Source organism: Chenopodium quinoa, unplaced genomic scaffold, assembly GCF_001683475.1.
Source record: "Chenopodium quinoa cultivar QQ74 unplaced genomic scaffold, ASM168347v1, whole genome shotgun sequence".
Classification (NCBI taxonomy): Eukaryota; Viridiplantae; Streptophyta; class Magnoliopsida; order Caryophyllales; family Amaranthaceae; genus Chenopodium; species Chenopodium quinoa.
In genome coordinates this window covers 1,671,212-1,695,366 of record NW_018743518.1, presented here as the reverse complement: position 1 = coordinate 1,695,366, position 24,155 = coordinate 1,671,212, and the positions used below count along the sequence as shown (strand labels likewise).

At 32.9% G+C, this 24,155-nt stretch overlaps 4 protein-coding genes across 4 annotated transcripts; 2 read left to right on the top strand and 2 right to left on the bottom strand.

Annotated features, from left to right (window-relative positions):
- The first annotated feature begins 3,824 nt into the window (after positions 1–3,824).
- LOC110740104 (lysM domain-containing GPI-anchored protein 2-like) lies at positions 3,825–8,767 on the top strand. Its single transcript, XM_021920603.1, has 4 exons — positions 3,825–4,728; positions 7,652–7,772; positions 7,899–8,086; positions 8,441–8,767. Exons 1-4 carry the CDS (start codon positions 4,074–4,076, stop codon positions 8,542–8,544), a joined length of 1,068 nt encoding a protein of 355 aa, XP_021776295.1. The 5' UTR covers positions 3,825–4,073; the 3' UTR covers positions 8,545–8,767.
- A 118-nt stretch (positions 8,768–8,885) lies between these two features.
- LOC110740103 (protein DETOXIFICATION 45, chloroplastic-like) lies at positions 8,886–15,737 on the top strand. The gene is made up of 15 exons (XM_021920602.1): positions 8,886–9,586; positions 10,673–11,082; positions 11,792–11,934; positions 12,062–12,190; positions 12,286–12,419; positions 12,615–12,750; positions 12,948–13,044; positions 13,134–13,234; positions 13,430–13,593; positions 14,017–14,088; positions 14,212–14,328; positions 14,425–14,520; positions 14,590–14,711; positions 15,012–15,069; positions 15,278–15,737. The coding sequence occupies exons 2-15, from the start codon at positions 10,715–10,717 to the stop codon at positions 15,287–15,289; spliced, it is 1,749 nt and encodes a 582-aa protein (XP_021776294.1). The 5' UTR covers positions 8,886–9,586; positions 10,673–10,714; the 3' UTR covers positions 15,290–15,737.
- A 1,214-nt stretch (positions 15,738–16,951) lies between these two features.
- Positions 16,952–18,849, bottom strand: LOC110739945. The gene is made up of 2 exons (XM_021920421.1): positions 18,488–18,849; positions 16,952–17,500 (listed from the first exon to the last, which is right to left on the bottom strand). Exons 1-2 carry the CDS (start codon positions 18,758–18,760, stop codon positions 17,021–17,023), a joined length of 753 nt encoding a protein of 250 aa, XP_021776113.1. The 5' UTR covers positions 18,761–18,849; the 3' UTR covers positions 16,952–17,020.
- A 173-nt stretch (positions 18,850–19,022) lies between these two features.
- LOC110740153 (protein ALP1-like) lies at positions 19,023–19,833 on the bottom strand. Its single transcript, XM_021920646.1, has 2 exons — positions 19,602–19,833; positions 19,023–19,477 (listed from the first exon to the last, which is right to left on the bottom strand). The coding sequence occupies exons 1-2, from the start codon at positions 19,831–19,833 to the stop codon at positions 19,023–19,025; spliced, it is 687 nt and encodes a 228-aa protein (XP_021776338.1).
- Positions 19,834–24,155: the final 4,322 nt, after the last annotated feature.

Sequence of the window (24,155 nt, the reverse complement as noted above, 5' to 3'; positions counted from 1 at the left end):
TGGTGAATTTCGAAATTACTCAGTGGCATTTGATGAAATAGCCGTAATTTAAATCTAGATTAGTAGACTAAAATAGTATATTAATGCATACTTACTAATTATATACTTGTAAACAATATTATTAATCACTTGAGACTGTGCTGAAGCAATTCACCTTGACTAAGGCCCTGTTCTCTTCACCTTAAAAAAAATAATATTCAGTAAAAATAACTAGTATAAGACCCGTGCAATTGCACGGTTATAAAAGTTCAAATACTAAATTTTATAAAATTAAAACAATAGTTAATTTATTCATAATATTGAAAACTTATATACAACAATATAAATCACAATAATGTACGACCATTTATCACAATAATTACTCATTTATGATATTTTCAATTTAATGTTTTTTAAAAATAAAGACATACTAAAGATATGAAAAATAAGGTTTATGGCCTTTATATATTTGGATTATATAAAGGCCATAAACCTTTAATCATAATAATTTATATATGCCTATATACATGTCTCATGTATTACCCTTTATGTGTATGTTTATTTAAATCAAGCTAATAAAACATACTCTCTTCGTCCCATAAGGTTGTCATAGTTTCTTTTTTTTTTTTTTTTAAAAAAAAAAAAACCAATTTACAAATGCCCATATTATACATTTTTATCTTAAAATGATCAAAAGATACACCAATATAAATAAAAGTTACCGTGATATATCTGTTTAATGTAAACCATATATCTAATTATCTATCAATATTTAAAATCTAACATCAACACTTTAATATCTGATATCAACAATTAAATATTGATATCAATATGTGTAATATCAGATATCAAGATTTAATTTTAATATTTGGTATTAAAAGTTTAATATGGAGTATCTGATATTAAAACTTTAATATTATATATCAACAATTTAATGTATCTAATATAGTAGCTTAGCATCTTCATCATTTTGATCAAAATCATACCAACACTCCAGACACTTGAAGTTGGTGTCACACAGTGATACCAACATTTCCCAACCTCTTATAAGGTCTCCCTATAAAGATCAAACTCACTATTCACCTTCAAAATCATATTTTAATAATCAAATCATTCTACATATGTCCTAGCTTGAACATGTAAAATCAAAACCCAATTTGAAAATCAACCCGCAAACTCAGCTACATGTTAGCCTCAATTTCTCAAATCCACAATCAGTGTTTTCTTACAATTCCTTTTTCAAGTTATAGATTTCAAAAAATTAGTCATCCAATTTAGGCTCAAGAATTATCGAATTCCTTTTCAAGTTTTGCCTTGTTGCAGCTCCTCGTTTCTTTTTGTGGGTTTTCTTGATTTTATCCAAAGAAACAAAATGAAACCCAAATCCAATTCTTCGTAAATTATATATCAAAGTAATAATATACAATGTGTTATCATCGAATTTATTGCGGAGGTAATAGTAGGAATTTGACTCCTAAATCCTAATGGTCGGAAATGTGTTCCAAATTTCTAATTATTGACTGATATATTCAATATATAATACGGAGTAATTTTTCAATCATAGCTATATTTATTTATTTCAATATTCTATGCTTGTAGCCATTTTTTTTCAGACACAATTTATTAAAGTATATATTTCTACTTGTAGTCATAATTGAAACGATATGTTCAATATATAAATACAGAATAATATTTTCATTCATTATATAAGTAAAGAGCTATATTCATTCATTTCCTTCAATATTTTATGCTTGTATTATTTTTTATTTTTTTGCTGTAATGTATTTTATTATATATTTCTACTTGTAGTCGTAATTTGAAAGTCATAGGGAGTTGATTTCAAAAATTACTTCATATTATAATATAATCATGTGATTATATTACAATATGAAGTAATTTTTTAATAAAGTTAGAAATATTTCGTATGATTTTCATATAATATCAAATGTATACTTATTATTTATAATATCTTTCAAGTATATTTGCATATTTGTCACATATTTCACGCATGATTTTTTTTTTTTTTTTTTTTTTTTTGAGGAATATTGCACATATAATTTAAGATAAAAAAAATATTATGCAATTTTCTCACATAAGATCTAAATTATTCATAAGATATTTTAAAATCTTTTAATAACTGATCTTATCAGTATAGGCTAGTTGATCTTTTAAAAAGTGAGTTAATCTTTTAATAACTAAGTTAACTTGTAAAATCTTTTAATAATTGAAAAAATTAGTTATAATAGGGAGGAATTGATTTTGTAAGTATATGCTTTATAAAATAATCTAATAAAGTTATTTTTACATATTTTTTTATATGAATAATTTATTTTGCCGTGCAGGAATATATATTTTTAGTTATATGAATATATTATATTAGATTATTTTGTAAATATAATGAATATAATAACCTATATTTTGCCTTGCAAGAATATTTTTTTTAGTTATATGAATATACCTATTTATAGTATATATATTGCGATATCACAATCTTAGTTGATATATTTAGAGGTGGAAAAATGAGCGAAAAAGTTTTTAAGCATAGAGTGACACGTGTCAAGGTGTAGCTTGAGTGTCCTATGTTTTAGTATAGTTATAGATAGATTTCAAACCCTTGACTAAGGAACTAATATTCAGTAAAATTAATTTCAGTGCAGCAAAAATAATTTTAGTTCGGTAAAAATAATTTCAGTTCAGTAAAAACCAGTAAATTTAAAGAAGAAATATAATAGAAAATCAATAAAAATAATTTCAGTTCAGCAAAAAAAAATTCAGTTCAGTAAAAAAAAATTTAGTTTAGCAAAAATAAGGTGAGGTGAACAGGGGCTAAATTAATTTAATAAGTTAAATGCAGTGAAATTATTAGAAGCTTTGCTGTAAGTCATTATTAGTATGAAGTTATAAGATGGACTATTAGTATGAAGTTATAAGATGGACTATCATTTATGTAAGATTATTAAACGGCGACTAAACTAAATCTATGATGAAATGAACAGTATGCCTTTCATTAGATAGAATAATTTTCATGTGAAAGTGCCAACTTGTCCACTTACGCTACCTGGTTCCAACACGCCGTTGTAAGTTTGTAAAGAATATGAAAGAATTGTACAACAATGGAATTTGACCCAACTTGTTCTCAAAAAGAAGCTTGACTCTTCTGTCAACCTTCCAATTTTTGTGCCCTCGTGACAGTCTTTCTGTACTCCATGGAAGAAATGAGTCATTTTTCATAAGTGTTAAGCAAAATATGTAAATTATCATTGTTTTTATATAAGGAAAATGCTATAGGCAGCTTCTAAAATGATTTATGCGTGAGCTTTTTTTAAATGATTGTGAATAACTATGGCCATCAAGGCATTAATAACTGGGAACTAAATTAAGATTTACACAGTGCTATGTAGAGTAGCTCAAAATAGATTACTCCGTGGTTCAATACAATAGTTGTATACTTACATTATTTTAGCTATATTTACAATATTTATTTATTTATTTATTCGGTATAATTATTGGAATATCGCCACGTCTTGTGTGTGGCTGATTATATCATATGACCGCTTGTAAAAAAACAATGTAACCTATAACACTAACTGAGTAATCCTGTAACATTAGCAATGTAACCCCTATAACATTGACCGGATAACCCCTATAATACTAACGAAGTAACTTGTGTGGCCAACCCCGTATTGTATAAGAATTTGCGTTGGAACATATATATGGCTCACAATGTATCCCAACTTAACCAATGATAAATAAGAAATTTCAAATATTATGCTAGTGTATATGTCGACATGTCATAAGGGATGCTATTATTAGAGCAAGTTGCAAATTAAATTTACTCTAATACCCTCCAAAAGAAGGAGCCCTCCAACACTATTTTATCACTATCGTAGACTAAAACAACATTGTTTAGTCAAAGTCCACTCTTTTCTTCAACCCTTCATTCAACCAACTAGACAAACAAACCCAAAAACCACGTTAAATTCATCCCTCCCTTTAATCAAAGTTCCAACTTCAAACCTCCTATCTTTCATTCTTTCTCCCTCTTTAAAACAAGAAACACAAAACTAACACTCCCACCTACAATAACAACAACAATGACAATCCTCCTCATCCCACTCTCCTTCCTCCTCCTCCTCCTCTCAACACCAATTATCTCTGCGCAAGCACCACCACCCGCCTTCCGGTGCTCGACAAAGTCCACTTGTCGTGCACTGGCCGGCTACATCTCCCCAAACACAACCACACTAGGCCACATCCAATCACTCTTCCAAGTCAAAACACTCCGGTCTATCCTCGGAGTGAACAACCTCCCTCCAAACACCCCTCCGAGTCATACCATTACCGGGAACACAACCATCAGGATCCCTTTCCCTTGCCATTGTCGCAACGGGACAGGGATCTCTAACCGTGTTCCTAAATACACTGTTGTCAAAGATGACGGTCTTTTTCATATTGCTAGTCAAGTGTTTTCTGGACTCGTGGATTACCCTCAAATTGTGGCTGCTAATGGAATTAAGGATCCAAATCTCATTATAACTGGTCAGAAGTTGTGGATCCCACTTCCTTGTAGTTGTGATGACGTGGAGGATCAGGAGGTGGTTCATTATGCACACGTGGTGGCTTCTGGGAGTAGTGTCAGTCAAATTGCGGCCGAGTTTGGGATGAGTTCGGAAAGTTTGATGAAAGTGAATAATATTTCTGATCCTAAGAGTCTCATTGCTGGTCAAGTTCTTGATGTCCCTATCAAAGGTTCTTTCTCTCTTCTCTCTCAATTTTATTAAAATCGTCTGTTGATAATGTAATTTGCCTTAGTAATGTGATAATTAATTTGCCTTGAAAAATGAAATAATTTTAATTAGCACAGTAATAAATAGACTCTTATATTGAAATATGTATTACGCGACATTAAAATGGTATTATATCATAATTTCGATGAAAATAAAATTTTAAAAGTACGGATATTTTTATATAAGGTGTATAATTCTTATTTATATTTATCTATTTTTATAAAAAATGATAAATAATAATAAAAAAAAAAATAGATTGCACGGATTCTGACTTAGTCCTAATTTAAAACATAGGAAGGGATAGATTCGAATACGAGAAGAAATGACAAAGTAAAGAAATAGTTCCGAAATTGGATTTTGTAGTCAGAAAAAGCCTGTTATGTCCACCCACGGTTTGCATTTTGCATGTGCACGTGCTTTGCTATTGAGTTCTTCTTATAGCTGTCAGTTTATGACCCGAATTGTTAAACCCGGCTGTTTCAAACCGATTCGTAAAAGAATCGAATCGTTAAAAATTCATTTTTTGAAACCAAAAACTGATCGAACTCAATTTTTTCCAACCCGTAACTGAACTGAATCGAAGTTGTGCAAACCGTTAATGACCTGACCCGTTATCAAATCAAACCATTACAATCAAAAACCGAAAGCACCCCAAACCGATTATGTCCGAACCCGATAGTAACCCAATCCATTCTAAACCGAAAATTGTTTAAACCCGGCAATAATTTCGATTAACCTTAACCGTTTCAACCAGTAAACCGCTGTGACCAAACCGTTTATAACCTGTAACCCGTTAGAACTGAATCGTTTACAGCCCATAACTCGTTAAGACCGAAATGTTTACAAACTATAATCCATTATGACTGAGTTGTTTACAACTCGTAACCTAATATGTTTATGATATGATCCGTTTCAATCCACTACTCGATAAACCCAACTTATTTAAGATTTAACTCGATTATAACCTAACCCGTTCCTACCCATTATCTGATTAACCAGACTCGATAATGATCCGACTCGATTTTAACCTAATATGATTTGAATTGAAACACGCTTCATATTGGATAATACTGTTTCCAAACAGACCCAATTCAATCCAAAATTCCAAACCGATTATGACCTTAACCAATAATAACCCGACTCGATTTCACCCGATCTATTTTGAACCGAAACCTGTTTTCAAACCGACCCAATTTAACCCAAACTGATTATGAGTTGAACTGATTAAACCCGACCCGATTAGGACTCGAACTGTTTTGAACCAAAACCCGCTTTAAACTGGCTAAAACCATCTTCTAACCGACCCAGTTTAACCCAAATTGATTATGACCTGAACCGATTATAACCTGATCCGATTTGGACCCGACCCGACTAGAAACCGCAATTAAAAAAACTAAACCGAACTAACCCGATAATTTTCAAAACCGACCCGCTAATCATTTCAACCCGTTATAAATCAATCCGTTATAACCCAAAACCGATAAACCCAACCCAAAACTGAACCGTTTATCCAAATTGACAACTCTAATTTTACCTAATTTCGAATTACTCTACCATAAAATAACAAAACTGGACCATAATAAACCATTTTTTTTTTTTTGAAGGACCATAATAAACAATTATTCTAACATTTGAATTATATTTGTTTAATTACTCCAAGGTTTAACAACGGCATTACTTCTCGAAAAAAACAACGGCATTATATTATTTGAAATGCTATAAAAATTACTAGTAGTTTTTGTCAGTTACATAGGTGGATAACAGCATTAATTAAGGAGTAACCTTATTATTAATTAGAAATTTTTGGAACTATTACTTGTTATAGGTCGCCAAAATAATGAAATTATGTTTGAATTTTTAACACGGGCTATATTGCAATAGTATAATGTTCAGAAAATTAGTGGGCAAGTTGGGGTTAGGCCCACTATTATTCAACCCACTTATCTTTAGCTTTACATGGGCCCACGGTTTACTTACACATTCTCTTGTTCCCATAGTTTCACACTTGTGTGTTGCGGCTAATGAGTAATGAATTTCAAACTCATGAAAATTTAGGCTTTCTTATACGTAATTGATTGCGTCATGTGAGATATAAGAGATGAGTTATTTTCGATGGATAGAATTTTACTCTGTAACATGTAAAGAAGATTGAGAGGCCGAGAGAGTAGTGGAAAATTGTTGAAGAGGTCAAAAATTTTTGAAAGTAGTTTTAAGGCGGTAAATAGTTCAAGTAATATGTTTTCACAAGAAAAATAATGTTAGGAAAAATATACTGGTAAAAAGCACAAATAAACACTAATCAAATAGTGGAATGACATGTATAGAGAATATTTTTCCAACATTTATAATGCCATATTGTTGAAACTGCCAAAATGAATACTGTTTTTTTGGGACATCTCTAGCTGACTAGAGTATGATTACTATGATAAGATGTACTCGTACAGTCGTAAGCCAGTGAATTAATGCCTAGCACTCAAGTTTATGTATGTGCATATAACTGTGAAAGTAGATGTGAACTTTCATTAATAATAATTCATGATTATACATTTGGTCAAATTTGATAGAGCTAAAGCACTAAGCAAGCAAGAACTCGTCGTTCTAATTGATCGGAGTATTAATAACTTATGTACTTAAGTTCACACGCTAAGTTTCAAATTGCATAAAGCAATGAATTGTTCTGAATATAGAAGATGGTGTGTTAAAGTTATACTCTCCGTAATTCTAGTGTCATTTTCACAATGCTGCACCACAATCCTTCAAAATCTCAATACTCAAATTATACACCAGCATTTTGATCAAAGAGGTCTTCATTTGTTGCATTCTTTTCCCTTCATTTTTTACCTCAGCTCCATGATAATTATTTTTTACAAATATATCTGATGCAGCTTGTAGCTCAACTATAAATAACAGCTCCTCTGATTCCTCGTTGCTAGTCGCCAATGACACGTACGTTTTTACTGCCAACAACTGTGTAAGGTGCAGCTGTGACCCGACAAATAACTATACGTAAGCTCATTCTTTGTATCATATTTGTTCAGTTTAATCAACTATTTTCCCTTGCATAAACTTCAACTAATCTAGCTTTGTAGTGTGTACTTACATTTACTATGATGCTCGTATGGCTTGTTTTAGGCTGCAATGTCAACCATCAGGACTTAAAGCAGTGAATTGGCCTACATGTCCTGCTATGAAGTGTCCTGATTCGAATTTGTTACTTAGTAACTCGACTACTTCGAGCTGCAGCCGTACAACTTGTGCCTATGCTGGTTACAACAAACAAACCGTTCTCACAACACTTGCTGTTGAAAACACTTGTCCCGGTAATCTTTAAATTTCTGTACTGTCTAATAAACATTTGATCATACACGATTACACGACATTCATATGCGCTCTTGATGGAAATAACCAATTTCTATGATTATATATTGAATTAAGGAGCGTATATAAACTGTTTAAATCAATTCAACCTGCTATACTTCAGCACAAGAGGGTTGAGTTCTTTTTTGTTTTTTTTGGTAGCATTACATTTTAAGTCATAGGAAGATTTCCTTAGGAATACCATGCATAATGCAATAATACAAGTATTGTATAGCTTAATGTATATTTGCAGTGATTTTGTACTTGATAAAGTTGCTGACGGTTAGCTCTGTCTTTGCCTCAATGTTGTAATGCAGCCCCGGGATCAAGTGATGACAGCAAAGGATCTCGTTCGAGAGGTTGGAGTTTGGCTATTGTTTTGCTCAGTCTTCAGATGATCATGCTCCAGATATTTCTGTGATTCGTTTATACTTGGAGCTTTTTGTGTGGCCTAGTACATTAGAAATTAGATTTTGTTTTTGTTTTTGTTTACTTGGTAATTTTTTTTTCTTCCTTTTTTGTTTTTGTTTTGTTTGAGGGGAATGGGGTGTTGGGTGAAGAAATTGGATGTAATTTGTAAGTGTTGTAGTTGATGAATTGTCTCGCGTTTATATCTGAATCAATAATAATGCTTTGGAATCCAATTGTTTTCTTAATTACAATTATGTAATTTTACTATGACAGTACACAGCTTCTACTGTGACGGTTGGTGTGAAATTACTTAATAACAATGCTTGTTTTATCAAGTATGGAATTTTAATTTAAAAATTCACCCTAAGTATCAAATTTAGAAACCCATAAAGAAAGGTGTGCATAACTCATACCAAACATTTGGACATCGAATAAAATTAGGTTTAAGGTATATGAATTTGGAATGGGCAAAACACATATCTTGTGTTTGATAAATTGCTAACTTCAATTCAAACTCATACCTCAAATTTCAAGAGGTAAGAGATGGAATTTAGAAACTACAGGGTGTGGTTAGAGTTAAATTGTCAAGTTTTCAAGCTTTGACATAAAGTACCATTTTACATAGTACTTTGATTCTCGATTCCAAATCCATACGGCTATACCACTTAAATAAGTCGGAACCTGATTCGACCCGAAAAAAATCTGATTTTGATATCAACTCGCATGAATACAATAATTTAGCATGACTTAAGTTTAAAATTAGAGCCGATCAAACCTGACCCAGACATTTGAATTAACCACTCTAATATGGTATTATGGTCATACGGTAATATGGTACGGCTATACCCCGTGCCATTGTGAGAACAAGGACATAAAAATACTGACCCACAAGCAGCCCATCGAAAAGCACTCCTACCGCCTACGTGTCGCTGGAACACAAATCAAGTAAAAAAAAAAAAATTCAATCTTTAAGCGAAACTTCGACAAAATAACCGCTTCCCCTGCAATTTCTTCATTCTTCACTCACATCCACCCTTAAAATTCCAACCCAGGTATTTTTCTCTCTTTTTATTTGTTTTACTGCTTCTTTTTCCCTCAATTTTTTATTTTTATGTTTGGAAAATTTTGCTCGTAACATTTGCTTTGATGGGTATTATCATATTTCTATTATCAATAATGTTGTTATGAGAATTTGTCATTCTAGGTGCAGGAATTTGAAAGTAATAAAATTTCCTATAAAGATTTAAAGAACGTGATTTGTTGCTTTTGTTTAATCTAGTTCGTATGCAATATTTTTCCTTCAAATTTGTCTTTCGTAATTTTCTTTGTAATTTGTTGATGTTTACTTCTCTTAATTTTTAACTGATTAAAACTGTTTTTCACTGATTAATGATGATTAAGGCTGAATTATAATTTTTATTATACAAATAATACTGATTAACCCTGAATTTTTTTACTAATTACGGAGTATTACTTGTTCAATTCATCTTTTTTATCATATTGGGGCATATTTATGTCCTTTTTCTTAATTTGGATTGTTTCATTTATTCCTTAATTCTGCTATCATCATTATTTTGTAAAATATGTTTTGTGGGTGGGGGTTTCTTGTAAATGTGGGTTTTTGTTTGTGTGTTGTTTTTGTAAGTGGCAAGAAGGCAAAATCATGTCCTTGGGTGGTCCATACATGGGGTGTAGCTATACATTAATGCCACAGCTAATGTTAGTAACGTAGATGGAAACGAGTTTCGAATTTGGACTTGAATTCGAAATCATGCCCGTGTCGTTTAACACTATAATTACATTCTAGTTAGCTGTATGCAATACGTGGCCATTGCTTGATATGAGTAGTGATCTTCCTTCTTTATTGATTGGTGAAAAGATGTATAAAGGGTTTTTTTTTAAATGAATAGTTGTGTAGATGCACTAATTTGTTTAATAACCCTAAAGTAGCCCTTAAATAATACTGATTAACACTTTAATTTTTAACTAATTAATTTTGTTTTTCTATCGATTAATAGTGATCTTCTTACTTTATTGATTGGTGAAAGGATGTAATCAACGGTTCTTTCGGAACGCATAATGTTGTAGATGCACAAATTTCTGTACATTCTATTGATTTTATTCAATGAATTGTGTAGAATTTTATGGGTTGAGAAGATTTATTATAAACAGCTTCAAGGATGACAGCTGCACAACTTTGTGGTGGTAAAATCTCAACAGCATTTTCTAGCACTAGGAGAAGATGGAGCAAGGCAGCCAGGTCAAGTTCTATGGGCCGATCATGTGGATTTCGTTCTTCAGTTTCATTGGCTAATCGAAAGAGTCCTGAAGATGTATCGGGACTCTGCTATATGTATGCTGACAGAAGAAAGCTGTCTCAGGAAACTATTATTCGTCGTAGAAAGCCTTTTCAGAATGTGACATATAGCCTGTTGGGTTCAGATTGCAGTGTTGAGCCTTGTGATGTGGAGGAGGAGCCTCATGATATAGTGGAGAGTGCTGCAGAGGAGATTACTTTGGAAAATGATGATGGTGTTAATGGTTTAAGGTTTGAAATATTATTAAGCTTTGATTTTTTTATTGATTTATGTCAGTGTATGTGTTTATATTTAAGGACATGACTTTTTATTCGATGTACACCTATGTAAAAATAACCCAATGATTTTGTAAACTTCTGTTTCTCTTAATCTATGCTATCTCATTGTTCTATTATAGATATTTTGTTTATTAAAACCTTATAAGGCTTGTTATGTTGAAATATATTTGGTTCTTTTATGGCTCCCAAAATCCTTGCTTTAGCAATATTTTCTGTTCAGCAATGTAAGGTCTATATGGCTGTCAAAAGTCAAAACCCTTGCTTCAATCTTCATGATTCCATTGCATGTTTTTAGTTACCATTATTAGCTGCTGAAACATCTCATGTTTTCGCATAATTCTTCTGTTTTAAGTTTTTTGGTGTATAACCCCCCTGGGATAGTTCCTTTCGCCTCAAGAGTATTATAAGTGCAATTAGTTCTTTCTTTCTTGTATTTGTTGTTAATACCACATTACCACTATTTGAGCCCTGCATCTAATAAATTTGTGTGTTATAAAACTACTTCGAATTATGATTATTTAGAAACTGTTGTTGATTTCAATCTTCTGGATTCCAGTGCTTTTTTTTTTTTTTTTTTTTTTTTTAAGGATAAAAAGATGATATGAATTATATTTCCTTTTATATGTTAGTTTGACTGTCAGGTTATTTAATGACTTTGCAGTGAGCCTTTATTTCAGCCCTCTATACATTTGCCTCCTTCGAATGTGAAACGAGAGCTTATAATGCTTTCTTTGCCGGCATTAGCTAGCCAGGCCATTGATCCTATGGCGCAGCTGATGGAGACAGCTTATATTGGCAGTTTAGGTTAAAATCCAGTTTCTCATGTTGAATTTTCTATGTTCCATTTGTGAGTTTAATAATTTTTTACTCTATATTAAAACTTAATACTCGTGGTGAATTGTGATCTAAATCTGTATCATGATGTGTGCAGGTCCTGTAGAACTTGCATCTGCTGGTGTTTCAATGTCGATCTTTAACATCATTTCAAAGCTATTCAACATACCACTTCTAAGTGTTGCAACTTCTTTTGTAGCTGAAGATATAGCGAAGTCTTCTTTAGGTATAGTATTCTTAATAGTCATTCTGATCATAATAACAGCTATTGAATTATTTTGTAATGATTGATTACGATGTATTATGTTTTGCACCCACTAGACGGTCATGAAGAATTCGAAAGAAAGCAGTCAGTTTCTACAGCACTATTCCTTGCTTTAAGCATTGGCATCATTGAGGCTCTAGCTTTACTTTTTGGAAGTGGATCATTCCTCAGTTTAATGGGTGTCTCACCAGTAAGTTTCAAATACTTTTGATTTGGTTGAGATCTTATTTTGCTTCCAAAATGAATTCATATGTAAAACTTACGAATATAGCGTATGAGCCTTTTGTTATCTGTGCTGACCACCATCTGATATATCCTTGGCACTAAACTACAGAAGTATGGCTTTACTGGCATAATTTATTGTTCTGTTGCAATCTCCCTGCAGGTTTCTCCCATGCGACTACAAGCAGAAAGATTTTTGTCACTTAGAGCTCTTGGTGCCCCTGCGGTTGTACTTTCTTTGGCTCTTCAGGGTGTCCTAAGGGGCTTCAAGGACACAAAAACCCCTGTATACTGTTTAGGCATGTTTACAAACTTCAGTATTGCTTATGTATTCTTATTGTTTCATCCCCTGGTTTATTTTTTCATGGGTGTCATTCTTATTTCCTAATTTTATTCTATTTATTCTTTTTTTTTTTAAAAAAAAAAAAAATGTATTTCTTACTTTTCTTTTTTGACTTCTTACGTGTTTTTTGAATTTTTGATGATCCTTATGCAGGTGTCGCTAATCTTGCAGCCGTTTTTCTGTTCCGACTTTTTATAAATTATTTTCAGATGGGTGTCACTGGAGCAGCCACTGCCACTGTTGTGTCTCAGTAAGTATATTATTCCTGAAGTCTATTAGCCCACCTTTTTTTTTTTTAATTTTTTTTTGGATGATCATGCTGCTTTTTTTGTGCTCCAGATACATTGGTAGCTTCTTGATGATTTGGTATCTTAGCAAGAGAGTAGTATTATTACCTCCAAAATTTGGAGACCTGAAGTTTGGGGTCTATTTGAAGTCTGGTGAGCGTCACAAAAAAAACTTCATGTGTTTTTTTACTGTTTATGATTTGTTTCCCAGTTCTTAAATTGTAATAACCTTCTATTCAATAACTACCATTACAAATTTCTCATATTATCTGCTTAGTTGGCCATGCGACTTTTAAATGTTGCATGCTTGGAGTATTGTCTGCTCCCTTACATTATCTTTTTTTACAGGTGGATTTCTTATTGGAAGAACTCTGGCTGTTCTGATAACTATGACAATTGGGACCTCAATGGCTGCTCGTCAAGGTCCTCTAGCCATGGCTGCTCATCAAATCTGTATGCAAGTGTGGCTGGCTGTCTCTCTTTTAACTGATGCATTAGCGGCATCTGGTCAGGTATGGGCTTTCAGAGTTTCATCCATCTAGGAGGTTCCATATCCAGGATATATGCTCATCAAGTCATCAGTCATCTCATCTACTCTGACTTAGAGAAAAGAAAAAGTTTTTACAACCTCCCATCTTAAAGTGTTTTATCTATGATGACTCGCAAATATTGAGTAATGTGACTATCGTGTGGGGTGTTGAACCAAATATGGAATTCTGTGTCGATGGATATGCAGTAAAGAGTGATATGTAATAAAAATAGGACATTAAAATATAAAGGAATATCACCTTTTGGATGGTTGGAGTGATTCAAATGGATTTTAAATCAGTTAATATTTGATCTTTAAACAGTTTGTTAACTATTAGCGTTTATCTAATGCTGCATCTATATTTATGCTGTAAGATCGAGTTCACACGCATCACTTTTCATTTCAGGCTCTGGTTGCTACTTCCTTGTCAAGAGGTGACTACGATACTGTTAAAGAGCTAACTAATTTTGTTTTGAAGGTAGTAGTTCATCTTTTACTCTTTTTATAACATGTTTGACGTCTAATTTTCATGTCTGTATATTAAACATGTGGTCATGGCTGTTAATGGTGGTGGTTCATTTTTTGTTCTAACTCCTCCCAGATTGGGATAGTTACTGGTGGTGCTTTAGCCGTGATTTTGGGATCATCTTTTGGTTCTTTAGCGAATTTGTTCACAAAGGATCCTGCAGTATTACAGATTGTAAAATCTGGCACTTGGGTAAGCGCCACTTTCTCATATTACTCGAGTTCATTTGCCTAAATATCCAATCGGTAGCAGCAACGTAGCATCTCATAATTGGCCAATTTTCAACAGTTTGTCAGTGCAAGCCAGCCACTCAACTCTTTAGCTTTTATCTTTGACGGTCTGCATTTTGGAGCGTCAGACTTCTCATATGCTGCTTATTCCATGGTAAGGTGCTAGGATCTTTTGGTTTAGAAGCATGTTGTAGCTTAGTCTACTAATATTTCTGAATTTCAGATGTTGGTAGGGGCAATTTCGTCGGCCATCCTTCTCTATGCTCCCTCAGTGATGAAACTTTCTGGTGTTTGGCTCGGATTGACCCTCTTTATGGGCTTGCGCATGGCTGCAGGATATTTCAGGTACGTTTTTGTCATTATGAACTGCTTTTTCATGATCTGAAGTGATTTTTGATTACCTTGAGTTTGAGAGCTTTGGTTACGATAATATGCAAATACGAAGTATGAATGATTAACAACTTTAGTTTGTGAAGCTTGTACTTATTAAACAAATACGGAGTACAATATTATGTCAATACTTGCTTCAGTTTTAGCAAGCTCATCTTTTATGGCAGTTGTCTGGTTTCAATATGTTTGTTACTCACTATATGTTAATGTTATTTCTTTTTCTTGATAATATTGTTTTTTACCTCAAATCTTCAGAATTTTCTCAAGGAATGGTCCATGGTGGTTCTTGCACAGAAACTCGCAGCAAATTCCGGTACGTGGTTGATCATTGTCCTTGTATTATCTTTTGATCTTCTAGTCTTAATTTTGCTCACTCGGGCCCATGTAAGTGTGTTTCTGCGTTTTTGACAAACACTATTAGGTGTGTTGTGTATTGCTGTAATTTTGACAGCAACTTTTATTACTTCCTGTTAATCCGTATTAGATACCCATTTACCGAATTGTCGCCTGCATTATTTCAGGGCTTTAATTAACTTGACTGAAATAGTCGGCAACAATGACCCGAGTGGTACAAAAATTCAACTCTTCAAAATTTTCCGTAGGTAATTACTGTACAGTTGATTGGTTTTAGTACGTGGATAGGTAAATGCCATTACAAATTAGTAAATTTACAGACATCATAGCAGGGCAAAGTTTTGATAATGTGCTACACTGTAATAACTAATTTGAATGTTTATTACATTCAGAAAGGATTAGTTAGTTTCACGTTCTCTGTAGTTCCATGCATCTACTACAGAGGTCTAATCTCTGCGTTTTTTCTTTCCCTGCGCCTGTTATCCTTTGTTTTCGGTAAGCTGACTGCGAGCATAATGGCATTTGTAATTCATTCAGTTGTTATGCATCAAGTTATTTTCCTGCAAAATGCCTATGTATAAGTTTCAGTACTACATTTTGCTTAAAAATCTGGTTAATTATGGGCCATCCTTGTGCATTTTTTTTGTCAAGTATTTTTTTTCTCAAGTCAAAAGCTAAGTGTTCCTTTTCAACTCAAGTTATGGAATGATGTTATCTTTGGATTAGCAATATATAAGTCTGTTGTGATTTAAATCAGCCTATGTTTTCCCACTTAATATTGATAAAAAGTTCCGCTAAACTAACAGACAAAGGAGAAGACATTGCATATCTTGATATCTATTCATTTTAGTCCATGTACATATCCTAGTCCACTAATTTTGTCATTTATTTTTAATTTTGTCAATTGTTTATTTAATCAATCTTGTTTGGGCATTGTTTTTTTAACTTGGTTCAGCTTGATTGTTAACCATTCGTTTTCTTATACTGTGGCAAAATTTCGTATTAGAACTTCTGATTTTTTTGTGTTTAATTAAGTACTCCGTGTATTGTACTATATTGGGTCTTTATCTTACACAAGTGGTTGGTTATGGTTATTTTTGAAAGTACGGAGTATTTGGTTGAATTTCATGTCTATAGTGGATGTAGGATGATTTTTCAAATTTTGATAAGAGTGATAATAGTACCGCGTAAAATTGATTTTTCATATAGATAAATCCATACATTGATCGCCGTACTTGCAATTGGGATCTGAGAACGACACTAATAATTGAGATTAAGAATACAACGACAATCAAACGCACAATAATTAACGTGCAAAACAGGGTCTAAATGCATCATACAACTTGAGCTATTGCATGATACACGGTCACTGCTCACAATTTGACCACAACACTCCTAAGAGCCACCTAGCCTACTAATTCACATGTTTTACACATAGGGTCCGTTTGGTAGGGTGTAAAACATTTTCAATGCAAAATGGTTTTTCATGAAAATCATTTTACAATGGAAAACTCATTTCAAAAAAGTTTTCCGTTGTTTGGTTAAATGGAAAATGATTTTCTATTTTAAGCATTTTTCATTGTTTGGTTGAACTGAAAATTATTTACTAATGGAAAACTTCAATTCTAATTGTATTCTCTTGTCATTTCTTTTACTCCTTTTCTTTTTATTATTTTCAAATATTTTCTTACTCATTATTAGCTACCCCAATATATTATACTATATTGTACTTCAAACATAATAATATAAAATAATCAAAAGAAACCAAATAGTCTTTTTTATAAACTTTATAAAAGTTCAACAAGAGTCTTAACAATTACCACGATAATAAAAGGCTACTAGGATTAAAACTTGTCCATATCGACATATAATTATTATCACAAAGTTGGTAGAACAAAAGAAATAAAAAATTAACGTAGAGATTTAACGAAATTTTGGATCCAAAGCTTCCTAAGAGCTTCACTCTTGGTCAAGAAGGCCCTAGCTAGCATTTCACGCTCAACTAGGTGGTCAAACGCAGCAACACGAACAACTTCATCAACATCATCCATTTTCATGATCTCCCCATACAAATTTTCGACATCAAGTTGATTGTCCGAAAACTTCTTGAGACCACTAACTACTTCTCCTAGTTGTGTAGAAATGTGACGCAAGTCACCTTCCTCTTCAGCTCGAGATCTCATCTTATGATATCTAGGCTCCGAAGAAGTTGCACTGTCTGACTTAGTAGGCTCGACTTCAATAGTACTTGGCTGCCCACTTGAATTAGTTTGAATGTCACCAAACTTCTTGGAAAAATTACCCCTTGCATTGTCCTTGCCTGCCACTATTGATATCTCGTCGTACATGTCAATTTTCTTGTTCAAATACTTCTCATGAGATGGATATTGCTGTTAAGTTAAGGAGTAGCTCACATTAATCACATACACAAGAAGAGTAACACAGATTAACGAGTAATTATCATCTCAAAAGAGTTGCCTAAGAGTATTGTTAGCATGACTGCATGACAACATCTGTTAGAATAGCTTGTAGTTAACAGCCAAACAAAGATTAAGGAACAAGATGTATGACAGTTTATATTGCGAGAGATCCGAAACAAATGGATTTTAAGAGGGGACTAGTGCTGAAATAATTAGTAATCAGATGTTTCTAAAAAGTAATAACAAGCAGTCAATCAGTCACTAGTCAGTAGGCAGGAAAGAAGCCTAATATGGCAACCTAATTTCATATATTGTACTTAATGCTGAAATAAAGAATAAGACTACAATGACCAATATGTTTGATTAGCACAAATGCAAGCTAGTCATATACATTCAGAATAAATTACTGAATAGAGCTTTTTTGGGCACTTTCAGACTGAAAATATGATGTTTAAGCTGGCTTCAGAATTGGAGGATATAACAAACATGTCTGTCAAATTTTCTTTGCTTCCATTTTCATCTTCTGAAAATTATGAACAAATTAGTTGGAAGTAATAATTTGAACAACAGCTGCAATTTCTATGCCATACACACTTTGCCTAAACCAGCAATTATATGATATAAATCTGTAATGCACTTAACATAAATCAAGAAAATAATTTTTATGTATTCTGTAATTATGGAGATATAAATCTATAATGCACTTAACATAAATCAAGCAAAATATAATCTTGCTCATAATCAGCACTTACAATACAGAAAAAATTATCGATTACCCTGAAGGATATGCACTACATATGAAACCAGTTTCTTAATACTGGATTACTGCTTTATTATCAAATTTATTATCTCACAATTGCGGGTCCAATAACTGAAGAATTATGACCATATTGGAAGTAAATGAGCAATCAATCAATCCAACAACAAAGAATAAGCAGAACATATGAACAATCAAACCTGAATATAAGCTTCATAAGCATTTGGTGAAGCAGTCACCATCTTTACATTATCATCCCAACCAAACCCAGATCTTCCTCGCACTTGAGAGATAACTCCCCAAGTAGTTCTCACTGTCCTCATATGATTCTCAACATGGTCAGCAGTACATGTGTGAAACTTTTCAGAAATCATCTTTGCAGCAGCAATGAAGGAGCTAGTCTTGAAAGCATTATTTGGCCGGTGTCCTTTCCTCACTTCTTCAGCAAGAAATTCCAATAGCTCCTTAGACATTTGACCAACGAAAATTAACTTTTTTCTCGTCTTTCACCTATATAACAAGTAAATTAAACACACAACAAAATAAACTAATAATAGGAAGCAAAATCAGAAATATAGACCTTAGCAATTGGCCAAAAAGACAAAAGATAAAATAAAAATCAATCGATTAGATATGAAGTGAATATATTTGATAATATTGTAATATATTCACTTGAACCATGAGTCTATCAAAATAGTTTACAATCTATTAAATAAGAAATAACATTCTACAACTTCAATTAGTTCGATGCTTCTTATATGCATTCCACATGGCCGATCCTATAGAATTTCGTTTTTTCACACACTCTTTGGTTTCCTCACGAATTTCCTTTCGAGTAAGCGATTTCCTTATGTCATGTGTTTCAACCTCCAAGTCGGCCTCTCGTGTAATTGCATCATTGGGATCAACACCTCTTAGGTAGTTATATATCACAAAACAAGCAAGAACCACATCCACTTGGGTTTCATATGACCAAAAAGGCTCAGCATCTAAGACGCAAAATCTTTTTTTTAACACCCTGTACGCCCTCTCTATACACATCCTCAGTGAAGAATGGCGAAGATTGAATAATTCTTGTTCATTCTCGGGAGGATTGTCGGTATACTCCTTCAAATGGTAACGAACACGTCTAAATAGAGACATAAAACCTTTACGGTCCCCATACCCAGCGTCAGCAAGATAGTATTTCCCTACATCCATAAATTATTATCAATATTTTAATCAATTCAAGTTAAGTTTAGACCACTATTATCAACAAGAGAAAAGTGATTAATATTACCTTTGGGAACCTTAATCCCTTTCTAAGTGCATCACCCAAAACCCTTGAGTCGTGGGCAGAGCCCTCCCAACCAGCAAGCACATAAGTAAACTTTAGATCAAAGTCTACGGCCGCTAGTACATTTTGTGTTGTCTTATCCTTTCTTCCTCGAAATCTCTCTTGCATCTCAATAGGAACTGATGCACGTACATGAGTCCCATCTATAGCACCTATGAAGTCTTCAAACCAAGGAAAAAACCTAGGATTGTTCTGAATTTCTGGTGGCATATGAGTTCCTGGTGGATTCACTAAATATGAGTTCCTGGTGGATTCACTATATATATATATGAGTTTTACGTAATTTGTTAATTCACGAATAAGTTTTACGTAATTTGTTAATTCACGAATAAGTTTTACGTAATTTGTTAATTCACGAATAAGCTTTGATTTATCTTTTAAACCCATGTTTGCAATTTTTAGAGTAAGCTTGGTTGTTAATGAACCACACTTTTGAGCACTCGAGCTAGAGCCAAGCACAATTTTAAGAGATCGCATGATTACCATTTACAAAAACAGGGAACTAATATATCCTTACTTCAAATGGATTAGATTGTTGTTAGATGTAAGTCCACCAGTTCGAGGAAGAAATATGCCAAAAAAAGATATAGATCAGATAATATAGGAAGAACTCACGTATTCTCAATATCTTTTGCTAAAACAATCTCAAAGCGGTAGAGAAGACGATAAAAGTGGAGGAAGCTACTATTTGAGAGCTTCCAGAAATTCATCATCTGGGAATTATTTGGAGGTATATGATGAATAATTCTTGATTGTTTTGTGGGTTTTGCATTTAGGGATATTAGTTTTCATTAGTATCTTTTTAATATAAATTGTTCATATTACAATGTAATTTAGAATTTTATACATATTGATCATCTAGTTATGGAGTAGATAAGGTGTTCTGTGAGTTGAACATTATTAATTTTATAGTATTGTATCGAGTTAGGTGCCAATCAACGGGGTTATTTGCGAATTGAATTTGATTAGCTATGGAGGAGATTAGGTTCTATGGACTCATTCTTGATATTGAAAGAACCTGGTGAATCAATTGTTTCACAACCTTTTTGGTTATAATTGTTTTTCGATACCATACTATTTACTTTAATCTAAATTTACATGCTAGCAGTTTTTTCAAGATCTTCTGTAGAATATATGTCTGTAACTCTGTATATCCCTTACGTATTGGCAAATTTTTTAAAATCACATATGGCCTTACTTTTTATTTATTTTTGGTTCTTTTAATCTTATAAAATTTTGATGGCTCGTTTTTCTCTGTGGTCTAAAGGCTGGCATGCATATTTATGGAACAACATCAGCTAAAGGAAAGCGCGTTCAAATGTATACAAATCACTTGATTCATGCAGGAATCTAATTATCTGCCTAATTGTTTTGTTAATAGCTAACTGGCTTATGCTTCTGTATTGACCAGGGTGACATGGGTGCCAAGAATTATGGCATTGTCTTGCCTGATGCAACCACTAATGCACTTATTGCTGCTGGATTTGGTGCTGCGAGTGCATGGCTTTATCTACTGTAGTCTTCGTTGAAGACTTAAAGACATGGTACTTTAATGCTAACCTTATTCTATATGGTTTTTGTATCTCTATGGCTTCTTATGTGTGTATCTTGAATGAATGCCCATGACGAGCTTGAGCTGCTCAAGCCAAGCCTGGAACCTTCACGAGCTCGATTTTTATAATTTCCGTACACAGTAACAGTTCCCATACGTCACAATTTTGTAGTTTGCTAGAACAAAATTTCCTGGCTACATACTTGACGACACTTCACTATAATTTTATCACCCACCGTTGCCTTGTAAAGAAGAAATTTGAGTTTTGGCAACGATTAAACTCGAAGCACAAAATTAATATTTCATCACCCATTGTTTTGGGCAATGAATTGGGCCTAGGCATGGGTTTGAAGCCCAAGGCTCGAAGCCCAATATATCTTGGACAACAACTTACTAATTTGTAGCACAAAGGTTATTATGTGTAACGAATTAGTTAGTTGCCTATGAGCGATCTATTTCGTCACCCATAATGTTTTGGGCAACTAATTTGCTCATTGCCCCATCTTTGTACTGTGGGCGACAAATTGTTTTTCGTTGCCCATAATATTTTGTGCAACGAATTTGCTCGTTGCCCTATATTTGTTACTTTGGGCGACAGATAATTTTTCGTTTCCCATAATAGTTTGGGCAACGAATTTTCTCGTTGCCCATATTTGTTGGTATCATACAATGCTTTGTTTATAGCCTATTTAAAATCAGATTAATCTGCCTAATAATATAAATAAATTCAAATACAAAAATTTTGAATAATGACTATGAAATGATTTATAAATAACATACTAAAGAAACGTGCAAATTACAAGATAACCCGACTTTGTCAACTAGGTAACAAAAACATAACACTTAATGCAGACTTAATTACATTGGCCCTTCTCAACGTTGCTCATATAAATCACCTTCAATAGTTGCGATCATCCATTTTTAATCGCTAGCCCATGTTATTCCTGTGTAAGTGAAAGATAAGTTAGCAACATCAAAATAATTATTGAAAACATCCTAAATTTTAGTATATAAATCATACAATTATTTTCACAAATATAAACTTCAAATACACTTTGTTACACAAAAGTATTAAAACTGCTACATCCAAAAATATATACAATTTTTTCTAAAATTTAAAATACTGTAAAATAAATGTACCAGTCTTTTTCCCTCATACTACTGCATATACTAATGTAAATTTAAATTCTATTATTCCCTAAAGGCTCTAAATAGTCTAAATTCATATACATCATAACCCAACTCTTATGCTAAGGTGATGAAGTCTAGCTTTCTTCTCCAAATGACCACTCACCAGACACACCACCAAATCACCAATCCTACATCTATCTCAAATCTAGATACAACATTTGAGTGCATCAGTCATACCCATGCATAAAATAGCATGTAATGAGTGCATCAGTCAATATCACTTGTTGTGTTCATTGCTCCTTTTTTAGTTTTTAACATCATTAAAACTAATATTATTAAATACACTCATGTGTGTTGTGCGCATATGAAAAGTTGTAGATATTGCAATCCTCATTTCATTTATAACATCCTCTCGATACATCCTATAATACATGTCAATTAAAGATAATAAATTTCATCTTTAGAGTACCGAAAAAATAATAAAAATATCAAAACAAAACACAACGAGATGAGTGCTACTAAAAGTTGAACGCCATTTCCCACATTCAGCTGCCCCTTCTCTGTCCCATTTCAACAACTAACACTAACACGAAAACATGACCAATAAATAAGTGGCATTTGTTTTAGTATGCACAACTTAGTGGCTAGGGTTCTTTGTAACCAACTAAACTAAGATTTTATTAGTTGATACTAAAGGAAGGACTTAATTAATGTAATTACATGTAATCTCTCTCTTTTAGTGGCTAGGTTAGTTCTAATTGAATTGGTAGGTGGTAGCCTTAGCCCTTAGGGATCAACATTATCGACATCCACGCACTGTGAAATGAGGACAATGTTATGCACCTTACCTTAAATAGACACTTATTAACTAATCCGTATTATATTAATGTTACATTCTTCATATAAAAATATTATAAGATGGAGTACGTACTATTCTAATGGGTAAGTTGACTGCTAATTAGGTGAGTTTTTTATGCTATGGTTTTCTCCGTATTATAGGTTATATATTTCCAATTTCTTGTTTTGTGAAATATTAGGTGAGTTTTTTATTTTCAATAAAATGCTTCCTTTCTCAGCAGTATCATAAAATCCTTCAGGGACGGTCGAAAACAAACACGAGTTCATCTCTTGTAAGAAGCTATGATCCGGTACCATGTCGGATTTCTTAAGTCGATGCTTCTTCTTTATGTCACTTTCCACAATTTGCTAATCGACCATCTCTGTTATTTTTGAACAATTATAAATGTTAGTTATTATTAAGTACGGAGTAATAGTTTGTAAATTATTTTTTTTTTAGTAAATATCAGTTTCAATCCCTAAAACTAGGTCAGGGCAACAATTTTAAAAAATGCTTGAAAAAAATACATATAGTTCCGTAAAAATAAGATGAAGAGAATAGATGTTTTACGAGAAATAATATGTTTTACGACAATAGATGTGTGGGGTTTTCCCTGGAGTCATATAAATTGGTTTGGAACCATAACAAGCTTACGAATAGGTTTATAAAGTCACGAGAATGAATTTGGTTCAATTATAGAGCAAACAAATTTCCAGGAATGAATTTGGTTCAATGATGCGACTGTTTCGAATGAAATTATGTTGTATTGATAGGTAATAATGCAAGAGATGACTCCAATTAAAATTGATTTAACATCCCTGGATCCTATTAAGACAATGACATTGAAAATCACTCATTAGGTTATCATTTATATCCATACCAATAACATCATATTGTTGATGCATGCGTTATATTATATGGTTGTTTATACTATTGGTGTTTGGACGTTTGGTAATCAACATCAATGTTAATCAATTTCCCTAGACGAATTCAGATCTCAGATGTAACACG